This window comes from Hyperoodon ampullatus (assembly GCF_949752795.1).
Source record: "Hyperoodon ampullatus genome assembly, chromosome: 9".
NCBI classification, from domain to species: Eukaryota; Metazoa; Chordata; class Mammalia; order Artiodactyla; family Ziphiidae; genus Hyperoodon; species Hyperoodon ampullatus.
Window position 1 is genome coordinate 86,678,709 of NC_136922.1, and position 13,917 is coordinate 86,692,625.

At 40.6% G+C, this 13,917-nt stretch overlaps 1 protein-coding gene across 1 annotated transcript; it reads left to right on the forward strand.

Moving 5' to 3' along the window:
* Window positions 1-3,273: 3,273 nt before the first annotated feature.
* Window positions 3,274-10,091, forward strand: SSMEM1 (serine rich single-pass membrane protein 1; the record flags this gene model as incomplete). The annotated part of the gene is made up of 3 exons (XM_079711313.1): window positions 3,274-3,456; window positions 7,934-7,988; window positions 9,589-10,091. The coding sequence occupies 3 exons, from the start codon at window positions 3,274-3,276 to the stop codon at window positions 10,089-10,091; spliced, it is 741 nt and encodes a 246-aa protein (XP_079567439.1).
* Window positions 10,092-13,917: the final 3,826 nt, after the last annotated feature.

Sequence of the window (13,917 nt, forward strand, 5' to 3'; positions counted from 1 at the left end):
CTGTTTCCTTCAGAGAATAATTTAATACTTCCAATAAAGAAAGATATCTTATTTTGTAATTTAAGGGTTAGTGGTTATGTTTGCAATTACGCCTTGTTGTATTTTTGGAATATGTCACAAGGACTAGGCCAAGGGCTATAAGAAATTCAAAATACCAAGTTTTGGGAGAAAGTATTCCAAATAAGATATGTCATTACTCTCCTCCCACATGCTAGTGCCTAAGTCATTAACTGCCTATGATCTTTATTTAACAACGCTGCACACGACCGACACACGCCAGAGATCTCTGATTCGTGTTGCTGATAAAATATAAGGATTTAAGTTTGAGAAGGGCGAGTACTCAGGTGAGTTGGGGAGAGTGAGCAGTTTGGTCCACATTAGGATTTATTATTTCCTCTGTTTTCCTAGGCCTCATCTCTTGCAGACAAGTGTTAAGACTTGTTCCAGATATATGGAGTCGTATCCCACAGAGTAAGAGCAGTACCCTTCCCGACACCCTGCCCCCGAGTCAACACTACCCAGTGCGGAGAGCTTCCCTCCCTGGCTCTCGCAGCACCCTTTATGGCTTCTTTCCTCCCTTCCACCACGGGTAGTGGGAGGTCTGGCCACACTCCCCTTTGGCTGAACACTCGCCAGGTCCGCAGGCGCGTAACTCCCACGGCCCGCGTGGACTCAAAAGTCCAGACACCACAAAGATAACCCCGAAAACGCACCGTGTTCTTCGCCCGGAAACGGCTGGCTCGCGCCACTCTCCACTGCACATGCGCGAAGCCAAGCTTTAAGGCGAAAGCGACCGGCTTGTGGGGCTACAGTTACAGGAAGAACGAGACTGTCTCTTCTCGCGAGAAGAGGGGAGTGGGGGAGGGAGAGGGGCTAGGAGCGTTACCAGGGAAACAGCCGTTGGATTTGTGGCGCCCGCTCAGGTGAGGGGAGAAAGCTGAGCAGCAAAAATTCAGACCAGGTTCTGAACCCGCAGTAAAAAGTAATAACTATAAGAAGGTGAATTTCTATATATTAATATAACTTTTGCTTCCTTAGGGCGCTTATGGACACTTTTTTTTTTTTTTTTTTTGCGGTACGCGGGCCTCTCACCGCTGCGGCCTCTCCCGCTGCGGAGCACAGGCACCGGACGCACAGGCCCAGCGGCCGAGCCGCTCCGCGGCATGTGGGATCTTCCCGGACCGGGGCACGAACCTGTGTTCCCTGCATCGGCAGGCGGATTCTCAACCACTGCGCCACCAGGGAAGCCCTAAGGGCACATTTTTAAGCAGATTTTATTAAGCAGGGTGGCCAAGTGTAGGATACAGAGTACTTGGTGATGGGTCCAGACACCATCAGCAATGACAAAGCATTTCTCATACCTCTGTGTTAAAAAAAAAAATTAAGTGTTCTGACCCGATGTAAATTCTGAAATATCCGTGTAACGAGGGTGCAGCAGTAACAAGAAAAACCAAATTGTTTTGTTAAACTTCTTAGTGGTTTTGAGGTGTTTTTTAAAAAATAAAAACACTCTTTACTTTTCCTGCATATTCTTTGGAAGAATTTCTAATCCTGAGGAAGAGGTTCATCAGGGAGTTCAGTTTGCTTTTATCTAACAAATACAAACGCCCACAATGTGCCGCTGAGCCGCGTGGGGATGTGAAAATAAAATCTTCCCTGGTTACCGCCTGGAGGAGCTCAGCCCGGGGGAGGCCGGTAGGTTCACTAGAAAGGCAGGTGAGGTGGGGCGCAGTGAGCCCCGAGGAGTCGCGGCGGGCCCAGCCCTGCATCCCCGCGAGCTTCCTGGAGGAGGCGACGAGGGCCTAAAGCAGACCGGCATGGTCCAGAATGCGTGCGCAGGGTCTGGAGACTTGCTCGTGGGGATGCTGCCTCTTAATAAAAACATCACGCCGTGTCATAATAAGCTAACGGATTGTTACATCTTGTACGTCCCAGTGACCAAAAATTTTTCCTAAAATGCTCCTAAGGTCCAATAGAAGAAAATGAAGTTTCCTCGTGGTATTGCATGTTAATGAAAATCTGCAGGTATGCTGTGCTCTTAAAGATCTAACCAATTTTTTTGAAGTGGAGTTTTTATACTTTTTAGATTGCCTTAGCAGCAATGGTGTTTTGCTCTAGTTTTAGATATAGAGATGAACTAACTTGAAAATTGTGCATATGTACAGTCAAAATTAGAATACAAGTTTCCTCCCCAACCCATGTGTGACTCTTTCATAAGAAGAAATTGTGCATGTTTGATGTAATTCATAACAGGTACATCTATGTTTTTCCTCTTAATGTAATCTATGAATTACTGTGCGTTTATTCAAGGCTTAAAAAGGAACATGTCTACCTAAATTAGATGTATTGTTGGCATTATGTATTAGTTTGCTAGGGTTGGGGTAGCCATAGCAAAATACCACAGATTGGGTGGCTTAAACCACAGAAATTAATTTTTTCACAGTTGTAGAGGTTGGAAATCTGAGATCAAGGTGCCAGCAGGATTGGTTTCTCCTGAGCCTTGTGTCCTTTGGCTTGCGGATGGCCCCTTTCTCTCTGTGTCCTCGCATGGCCTTTTTTTTCCCTGTGCTTGCACATCCCTTATGTCTCTTCCTTTTCTCATAAGAACACCAGTCATTTTGGATTAGGTCCCCATCCTTATGACTTCATTTAACCTTAATTACCTCTTTAAAGTCCCTATCTCCAATTATAGCCAAATTGGGGCTTGGGGCATCAACATAGGCATTTTGGGGAACACAATTCAGTCAATAATAATACATTAGAACTGTGTATGTTAATTTACAATGATATATATCAAAGAGACTGAAAAAATGAATGGATACCTCAGAGACTTAGATTTTAAAGACATTAAAGTACTTCCCTGGTGGTCCCTGGTGGTCTGCGCTTCCAATGCAGGGGGCATGAATTCGATCCCTGGTTGGGCAAGTTCTGCATGCCATGTGGTACAGCCAAAAAAAAAAAAAAAAGACATTAAGATACTGTATTTAAAGAAAATACCGTGTATACAAGTTTCAGGACAAAAAAAGAAAAAAAGATTATGGCAGAATGCACCATATTGAGATATGGGGCATATACCTTAAACTTTCATAGAAGTGATTTAGACAAATCTTCCAAAAACTTAGTAATCCAAGAAATGTTTGTCGTTCCTGTCATAGTTACTGAAGAATATGTCATAATAGGTTGCCAAGGAAGTTGTCATACACATGGAGTGAAGTACTTCCCAGTCTTCTTCATCCCTTTAAGCATGTTTTATTTTCAAAGCAAGAAGCCATCATGGGACACCTTTTTTCTTTATTTTGGGAGGTGGATCCTCCCCCCATACCTGTAAATTTTACCATTCCAAATCAAGATTATGAATGCCAGAAGGATGACTCTTGTGGGACAATAGGGAACTTCCTGCTTTGGTATTTTGTCATTACGTTCGTCCTGATGCTGTTTTCTCGGGCTTCTGTCTGGGTAGGATATCCTTTTCCATTTTAAATAATATATTTACTGTATACTAGGGGATTTTCCATAAAATAAATTTATTTTACATTGGTGAAACTACTTTTTAAAAGTTTGTCTTCTAGTTTTAAAAACAATGCAGTATCATTCTAGAGAACCCAAGAATATAGCAAAGGATGAAGGAGAAAATTTAAACTACTGTAATCCTATTTCCTAGAGATAACCACTGTTAACATTTTGGAGTATGTTCTTCTAGTTTTTTTCTTTTTCTGTATCACAGTATATCTCTCTTCATCTGTCTATCTTTGATCTTAGATGGTTGACATTATATTTTATATATTTTTATAACCTGCTTTTTAAAACTTAATATTATATTGTAATCATTCCTCAAATTATATTTACATAGCAGCACTCTTAACGACTGCATAATTTTGTCTTATGGTTGCACCATAACAAATCTGCAATTTTGAGATATTTAGGTTGTTCTCAGTTTGTCCAAATGCTAAGTAATACTGGGATAAACTTCCCTACTGGTTAATGACCTCCAAATTCCTTTTGTAGCTGTGTGATTCTAATCAAAGATACAGAAGTTGTCATATTTATAGGTTACATGTTGTAGGATTTTGGGTTTTTAGAATGAGGCATTACACTCTCCACATAGAAAAAGATACAGAACTAAACTAAACAGAGCTAAGGTCACCACTCTAGACCACCTACTAGCAGAAAAAAATGCCATCCTAAGGAGTGAGATAGCCAACTTAATCAGGGCTGTGATGCTCCCACGTATTATGAGTAACTGAGCTCTTATAAATTGCTGATGTGGAATCCTTGCTGACCATTATTACCAGGCTGATGATTAATAAAACCACCACTGGGCTTCCCTGGTGGCGCAGTGGTTGAGAGTCTGCCTGCCGATGCAGGGGACACGGGTTCGTGCCCCGGTCCGGGAAGATCCCACAGGCCGCGGAGCAGCTGGGCCCGTGAGCCATGGCCGCTGAGCCTGCGCGTCCGGAGCCTGTGCTCTGCAACGGGAGAGGCCACAACAGTGAGAGGCCCGCGTACCGCAAAAAAAAAAACTCAAAAAATAAAACCACCACCATTTAGCTTTACAGCCAGAGCACTAGGCTGGCAATGGTCAGCTAGGCTGAATGCTGTATCAGCTCTAGATGGAGAGGAGGAGGCTTGTTATGTCTGTGCCAGCTGGATTCCATTGTAATAATCAAAGACTCTTCCCCTCGTCACCTCCTCCCCCTAAAAAGAAGTTTCATCTAAAGTCTAAATGCTTAAGATAGATACTTTGCCAAAAGAATATTTAGAATAGTGATAGCTTATACATGTCTCAGACTCCCTAGCTAAGTACATTGAATTTGTCTAGCCTGGCAAGAAAAGCTACTTTAGAAAATTAACAAAAAATTGAAATTGATTCTTGGCAATTTCATCATGAAGACCCCTTGAGAGGTCTAAGTTCTTTCTCTGCTCCCTTGCTTGCATCAGCTTTTGGAGTCATAGAGCCCTGAGCTTCAAGGACCTCGAGAGCTTATGGTCCAGCCTCCTGCTTGTAGGCAAGTAAGATATCAGTATCCTTCCTTTGTTTTTTTATTGATAAAGCCCAAAGAAATTAAGTGACTTGTCCAATGTCACATGAGTGGTTATGACAGAGAGGAGAATAGACCCAGGTTTCCTGCCATATCATTTGTTTGTTTCATAGCATAGTTGAAATGTTGAATTATATCTATTCAGTGCTGATTAAAACCTTAATTATCTTAGAGGTTTTGTCTTTCACTTTGTACCCTTATGGCAGCTATAATCCACTCAACTGCTTCTTCTAAAGGGTCCCAGATTTGAAATCTGAGAACCACATGAGAGCTAGTCAAAAAGGATGGAATTTTTCCTTCACTTTGAACTTCATTTTCTCTGCTAAATTATGAACATTTATTTACAAACCTTGAAGTAATGGTAAAAGCGTGATGGAAATGTGGTGGTAATTATCCTCAAACATGAAGCACACTGATTTCCTCTGGATTTGCCACTATCTAAGATGCATGTACCCTTTTGCTCTCAGAGATTATATATACTATATTTAGTTTATATATATTTTTAGTGTTTATTCAGACAACTAGTGCTGGAATTTTTCCAAACAAAACCAGTCCAGGCTCCTCTTTTTGCATATGTGGAAACTGAGCTTAGGAGGTGTTAAGTGGCTTGGTAGAATCACCGTGGAAGAAAGGCAGAGCCATAGCCCAGATCTCACCACTGTCCTACCCTACACTTCAGGGCAGGCACTTCTGCTGTTTTCACTCAACTGAGTCACACACAAAGACACTTAATAAAATGCTTTTGGTAACCACAGTTCATATGATTCCACTTAGCTTGATGTAAAATCTTTCTTTTGATTTTGTGATTATATTTTGATTTGACATCAAGTCAAATATGGAAGCTTTCCATGAAAAAGATATAAACCTAATAAGTGTTTTAAAACACTTTCCCCCCTGAATTACAAAAGTACCCATTATAGAAAATGTGGAAATTATAGGAAAGTAGAAAAAATGAAATAAAAACCACTCCAGATTATATAGAAATAATCAACTACTGTTAACTTTTTAAGGTTCATAAACTTCTAATCTTTTAATAATCGTCTCTGTACATTTTAAATTTAAAATAAGGCCACCCAAAAACATTTTTAAAAAAGAGGTATCTTAAAAGAGGATTTCTGAAAGCTTTCAGAGAATGATTTCAGTAACCCAAAAAACAAAGAGGTACCTCGTTAGAGAAACTTGCCTACCGTTGTGGAGATCAGGTATTAAGAAAGGAATGGACCAAAGATCTTAGATTGCAGTTATGAATAACCAAGTGTGGTACTTTTCAACCCAGAGGCAGTATGACTTTCTACATAAATTCATTTTTTCCCTAATTGTAGACAATTTGAAGAATTAGAAGGAAAAAAAATCAGTTTCAACACTCAAAGCCACTATTGCTAACACTTGCGTACATCCCTTAGTCTTTTTTCTTTTCATATTTTTAGCTAACTTGTGATCATATGGCATATACAAATTTGCATCTTGATTTTTAACTTAATATAACATTTATTTCCTCATGTTAGAATATACTTTTATTATAATTTTTACAACTATATATTGTATGATTACATCATAATTTTTAACTTATGCCTCCTTTTTTTAAAATTAATTAATCTATTTATTTTTGGCTGCATTGGGTCTTCGTTGCTGCGCGCAGGCTTTCTCTAGTTGCGGTGAGCGGGGGCTACTCTTTGTTGCGGTGCTCAGGCTTCTCATTGCAGTGGCTTCTCTTGTTGTGGAGCACAGGCTTTAGGCACGAGAGCTTCAGTAGTTGTGGCGCGTGGGCTCAGTAGTTGTGGCTTGGGGGCTCTAGGGCGCAGGCTCAGTAGTTGTGGCACATAGGCTTTGTTGCTCCATAGCATGTGGGATCTTCCCAGACCAGGAGGGATCGAACCCTTGTCCCCTGCATTGGCAGGCGGATTCTTAACCACTGTGCCACCTGGGAAGTCTGAGCCTACTTTTGAATTTTGTATTTATATTACCCTAATTACATTGGGATAAATATTTCTGTACATAAAACTTTCTCTCTTTTGGAGTTTATTTCCCAGTGATAGATTCCCAGAATTATTATGAGCCAAAAGTGTTATGAGTATTTCTAACATACTTGATATATTTTGAAAGAGTTGCTTTGTATGTGTATCTTTTAGCAAAACCATTTTCAGCATCAAAAAGTAGGACCTGTGAAAAATGGGACAAATATATTTATGGAGTATTGGGGCAGAATATTTGAAATTGGAACTATTCAAAGAAATCAATTTCTTCTAGTTGCCATATTCACAGGTAATATATTATGGTTGCATTGTGGAGGAAAGTTTTGGAAGGATTTAGGAGATATAAGTCTATGAATTCATATAAAGATCTTAAAGAATTATCGTAACATGACCTGATAAAATGTCCTTTAAAAAGTAATTTAAAACTGGGACTTCCCTGGCGGTCCAGTGGTTAAGACTCTGCGCTTCCACTGCAGGGGACGTGGGTTTGATCCCTGGTCGGGGAACTAAGATCCCACAAGCTGTACATCATGGCCAAAAAAAAAAAGTAATTTAAAACTAACCCTAGTACTATCATATCTGTTTTTAAATGACATTTAAACGATATTTCTCTATAAAATCAGTGAGTACAAGAAAACTTTGTAACTAATAGCTTCCCATCAGTATTATTTTCTCTCAATCTTTGTTACATTTTGCTGGGTTCAAAACATTTTGGTAGATCCTGCTATCAAAGCATGGTCTTCTTAATGGGCAGCAGAAGTAAGATCACAATAATAGGAACTCAGTAAGTATTTATTGAACTGCACTGTTTAAAATTAGACATTGTCAAAGGGCCCAAGGCAATAGTGTTTCTTAACAAGTAAATATGAGGGAAAAACAACCAACTGAGATCAGTGTTACTAATCGATATTTCTGAAGCAGATGTCTGAGAAGAAAAAGAATGAAGACAATGGGACAAGCAGTTCACTAAGTAAAGGTGAGAGCCAGTGCATATTTGATATTGGACTATGATGAGAGAAATATGTGTTGTGTGTGGAAAGCAAACAACAGAGATAAATAGCCAAGAGTGTTATAGAGCCTCCCCAGACCTGTGGTGGCCCACTGGATGAACACCTTGCTTTGGTGCAGAAGGACTGCTTAGCTACTTCAGCAAAGCTGCTAGAGGCTATAAATCACTGGTAGGTAGAGCTCAAGCTGTCTTTTCATTTCTCAGCATTCTCCCGTCACACAGCTTGCCTTTCACACACATTTATTGCTAATGTTACCACAGGACTATGAGCTATATATGACATCTTTTTCAATAACCTATAAATAGTGGTGTGCTGATAAATGTCTGACAACTGGCTCTCCAAAAATGTGTGTATATATCATTTAAAAATTTTTACTAATATAAAGGATGTGTATCAGACAATTTACAAATAATAAAACACATAATACACTTTATGGTAAATTCCATATAGACCACTGATTCTCACAAAATACTTTCTTTGATTATAGCCTTAGCCAACCTATAGCTGCAATAGATGAACGAGTGTAGTTCTAATATGCATGTTATTGATACTTTCCTTTAAGTTAAGGAGTAAGATGAAAGAAACAGAAAGATGTATGTTGGAACTTAACTTGGTTGTTAATGATGTGTATGACATCTTTGTTGAGCTGGATAATAGTTTTAGAATACTCTGCAAGAATATTTCCTCATTTTTGGGTGCTATTCACAATATAGCGGCTATAGGCATGACACCTTTAAATGTAATCTATGTCAGTAACATGCTCTCCATTACTTTAAATCTAGACAATCAACAAAATCGTAAATGAAGACCTGATTCTTAGTGCTTATTGATTTTTACCCCACCAAAACTAATTTCAGGTTACCAACATGATGTCACTGAACATAGGAGTTAGGAAGAGATGCACAGTAGCACATCATTGCATAGTATTTCCGATATCCAGAGACAACAGACATAAATAGTAGCTTCAAGAGCAAACCTCACAATAAAAATCTAGTAAAATAATTTAGGAAGTGATGAGTTTTGAGTATTTATTACATTTATTTGTAACAAATTGATTTAGTGGTAAGTTTATACAATTTAATTTTTACTAATAGCTGTGTTTAACAGCCATCTTGCAAAATTCCTGAAAGTTTATCAGTTCTTGTGAACTGGCTGGTGTGAGCCAACTCCAGCACACCAGTGTACAAAGAGAAGATCCTTTTTAGTTTTCTGCTACCCAAATCACATTCATATACACACTTGCATCTTTAAGCCGTCAAGGCAAAGGTAAAAAGGTCCTTCTCTGGAAAAGTTTGGAGACCTTTCCCTTGATATTATATCAAGGGTCCATGAAACTTCAAAAGTAATATGTCAAGCATCTATCTGATCCTTTTGGTTTTTAGGAGTTTTGGTATGGTACTGGCAAATGAAGTCAGCTGCCAGCACTTGCAAATGAGTGGGGAAAAGTGGTGGCTTGGCAAATGGCAGCAAAGAGTGAGCCCACGCCATAGGCTTCCTTTTTAGGTAAGATGAGATTATAGTAACCAGCAGTGTGCCTAACTTGTTGATTTGTTTCATTGTTGTTAGCAAGCAAAGATACTTCCTATAAGCGGCAAAACAAAGATGGTGCCTGGGATTCTTTGCAAATGATGGCAAAACCAAAGCAGAACCAACTTACTCTTGTAACTGGGACTTCAGAAGACTCAGAAGTGTCTTTGGTCAGTGCATATCTTAAACAAAGACGAGCGAGGCACCATTCTGAATTCAGCCGGGTGAATCAGACCCAACCTGACAGTGATACTACTGAGTGTGAAGTATCTAACTCCGGAGCCTCCTCTTGGAAGGAGAGTGAAAATGAACACCACCAATCACCAGCCAGTATTAAGAAGAGAAAAACAGTTCAGAGGCAAAGGAATATGGGAGATTGCCAAATCAGGGAAAGGCCCAGCCTCCACTGCAAAGCCATGAGAACCAATGAATGGGTGACCCGCCATTTCCTTCAAAACACTTCATTAACAACCCCAATGAAGGGAGATATTCAAGAAGGAAATTCTGGACCTGGTATTAACATAAAATTCAGTAAATTTTGAATTTTATCCAGTCCTTACCTTACTTGAAGCCAAATGAAAGAGATGAATAAAACACAAAAAATCACTAGAGCTCTAGGTGAGGAGGGTTTTACAATAAAGTCTCTATACTAACAATAAAAACATTCTTGGAATGCAAGAGATAAAATTTCAGATAATTCTTTGTCCAAAAATAGGCCAGTGAATTTGTTTATGGCACCATTAGAGCATCAAAGATCTGCATCCACTGTGATTTTTTATTCAGAAGAGCACAAGACAGATACTTTATGCCTTGAGTGTATGTATTTTGTTTATATCTGTAATACAAATAAGGAACCTCTTTGAAAACATATTTATGTTTAGAAACTATTTAAATTTATTCATATGTTTTGATTATCTGATTGACTGAATGAATTAGGTAATGTTGGTTGGAATAGAATTGGCTCATATTCTCCAGATCCATACTTACAGGTGGCTCTACCTGAGCTGTATTTTTTTTTTTTTTTGGCTGCGAGGCTTATGGGATCTTAGTTCCCCCATCAGGGATTGAAGCCAGGCCCTCGGCAGTGAGAGCATGGAGTCCTAACCACTGGACCGCCAGGGAATTCCCTACCTGAGCTGTATTGATGCACATGTGTCAGCTTGGGGCTGGTGAGGAGGAGCTGGAATGAGACCGGATTCCTAGAGTAGACCAGAAGGACAGCTAGGCCATGGGCTGTCCGTGGTTATTGTCCAAAGAGCATGACAAGTATTAAAGAAAAAATTATTCTGACGTGTTAAAATGATAAGGAAGACTTTATTCAAGACTATTTGTAATAGGGGTCCAGTCTATTGCAACTGGGGAGAGAAATCAAGCTCAACTCCAAATACAGCAAGTTCAAGTGGGGATTTATAACCAAGGAGCAGGGTAAGGGTGTCAGTAGATGGAAAATTACTAAGAGGAGCCATCAAGGGTAGGGGGATTTCTACTAAATTGACCTGGCATGATTCTTGCTAAAGGCAGACCAAGGACTTATACAGCAGAGGTAGAGGATGAGGAACTTGATCAGATGTCAAGGGTGCTCAGATATCAAGGGTGGGGGGACTGTCACTAAACTTAATTTGCAGAATTCTTGCTAAAACTGGACTGGGCAGCCAAAGATAGGATGGGCGCCAAGGTTGAGATCTGGGTGAGAAGAGGGCTCAGAGGAGCCTAACTCAAATTTGTCAAAGAAAGAGTCTTTATTGAAAGTTAGCCGCAATCCAGACATAGTTGGGGCTGAGTTTTCCAGTTAGGCGGGGACCCCAGTGGTGGGGAATTCAAGCAGGCCTAGTTGATGGGTGGCTATTCTGGAGGATGGCAGAACCCCAAGTGGGATATAAAACAAGGCCCAGATCCCAGAGAAGAGGGCTGACAAGGACAAGATAAGCAGCAGGGGCTCTGCGCTGGAGTTCAAAGAAGGGTTTAAGTGTTAGGGATGGATTTGGATACTACATTGATAAAGACTGCAGCTTAATACTAAGAAGTGAGCCTTTTATGGGGTATTAGGAGAGATACAACAGAGCTATGACTGTGGGCTTGGGAGTTACTCCTGATAATTTCAAGTTCCTTAACTAATGGCAACAAAAATACCCGGGAGGCAATGTGGAAGCCCCAGCCATTGGAACTAGGCCACTAGAATCCAGGACATGGGGTGACATTTCTGAGCTTATTTGTGGAGACTGTCTTATTCAGATTTCCTCAGGATTGGAACAGGTCTGAGGCTGCAAGTGAAAAGAGGACAACTTCAAGTTGCATTTTAATGCATGTATTTGTTTGTGTGTGTGTGTATATATATATATATATATATATATATATATACACATACACATATATATATATATATCTCCACCCTTAAAGATAGAGTCCATGACTTATTTGTATCTCTGTGACCCAGCACAGGGCCAGACAGCATGGCAGATAAATAATGCAGTTGAATCAATATGCAGAGGGATTCATGAATGCAAAAGGGAGGAGCTGAGGAAAATAGAGGCAGAGAAAGCAGGGCAGGGGCCAATATCTAAAATTTAGTGAATGATTCTGATATTTCTAACTTTATATGATCAAGATGCTCGTTATCTTGTTTATTTAAATAGCACCGAAACAAAACCCAAATACCAAAAGCCAAAAACACAAACTCAAAATATAGTAGTAAGTTGCAGGGGCAGGATTTGGACCCAAGTCATCTGACTTCAGAGTTTGGGCTCTTAATTACTGTGATCTTAGCCATTATTCTCTGAAGATGGAAAAATCCTGATTTCAAGGTAAGTCAGTTGCCACCTCCCACACAGCCATAAGTGATAGCCAAGCTGATATAATCTCATCAGGAAGAGGAGGACAATGACTGTATTCTAGATAACAGAGTACGATGGGTCCATGCCCCAAATGTGTTGCTTGTGGGTCTAAAATATAAGCAATGAACTATTATCTGAAAAGTCATGTATGTCAAAGACTACTACTTTTCATGGTCTCATCTATGGGGCTAGCACAGGTCAGAGTTGGGGGGTGGGAGATAGCTGTCCACTGGAAGAAGGAATCATGGATGAGTTAAACCAGGGGCTATAAATATGAAGGGATTAATTAGGGTAATTTGTAAGTACGTTAATCGAAAAACAGACCAAACACAGCTGGGAGGACAGCCAAAGCCAAGGAGACAAATACACTGAATCAGAGGAATAAGGCAAGGGCATTGTAGGATGAGGAGCAAAAGCATGGCCAGGCTCATTGGAACTGAATTAATGAGCAAGGTACAGAACACGTGAAGTGGGAGATAGTTCATGAAACTAGGGCTGCAAACATTAGTTGTGGCTTGGTGTTCATTCAGAGCCTGTGTGAGCTGTCAAGGTGGGGCCCCTGGGCTTCATAACAGTCCCTTCTTCAGTCTGTCCTTGCTGAATGGGATAAACCTGGGCAACTGTGGTTTTTATGGTAGAAGGTTGTAACCTGTTTGGGTAGCTTGCTTGTGGGGAGGCATGGAATTCTTGGGCTTGCTTCCTATCTGTGGTCCATCCATGCAACTAAATGGTCAGAACTGACGTGTGTAGCAATGTCCACCTACATCAAGCATCACAACTCTTGTCAGGAACTGTGAGGGTGGGAACTATGGGATGCAGGGAAGTTTTTTGTTTTTTTTTAAACAATATATTCTTTTTAAAATTTAATTTATTTTTCGCTGTGTTGGGTCTTCATTGCTGCTCAGGCTTTGTCTAGTTGCGGCGAGCGGGGGCTACTCTGTGTTGCGGTGTGCGGGTGTCTCATTGCGGTGGCTTCTCGTTGCAGAGCACGGGCTCTAGGCGCGCAGGCTTCAGTAGTTGTGGCGTATGGGCTCAGTAGTTGTGGCTCGAGGGCTCTAGAGCGCAGGCTCAGTAGTTGTGGCACACGGGCTTAGTTGCTCCGCGGCATGTGGGATCTTCCTTGATCAGGGCTCGAATCTGTGTCCCCTGCATTGGCAGGTGGATTCTTAACCACTGCACCACCAGGGAAGCCCAGGGAAGGTTTTAACTGAGATGGATGTGGCAAAAAATGAGAGTATACACATAGGAGGTGTTTGGAGGGGGGTTGGGGAATAGGGGAACTGGAAACTATAACTACACGGTAGATAGTCTCAAACTCTGAACCTCTGCCCTCCAAGATTGGGTGGTGTGGTTTTGGTGGAAGGAGAGGCAAGCCAGTAGCAATAACAGCAACAATAATAATACTGATAATAGATGACATTTAGAGAGTGCTTGCTATATGCCAGGCACCAAAGTAAGCATTTTATAAGGATTAATTTACCCTTCACAAGCTTGCATCCAATTTTATGGATGATGAAACCGAGGCTCAGGGAAATTA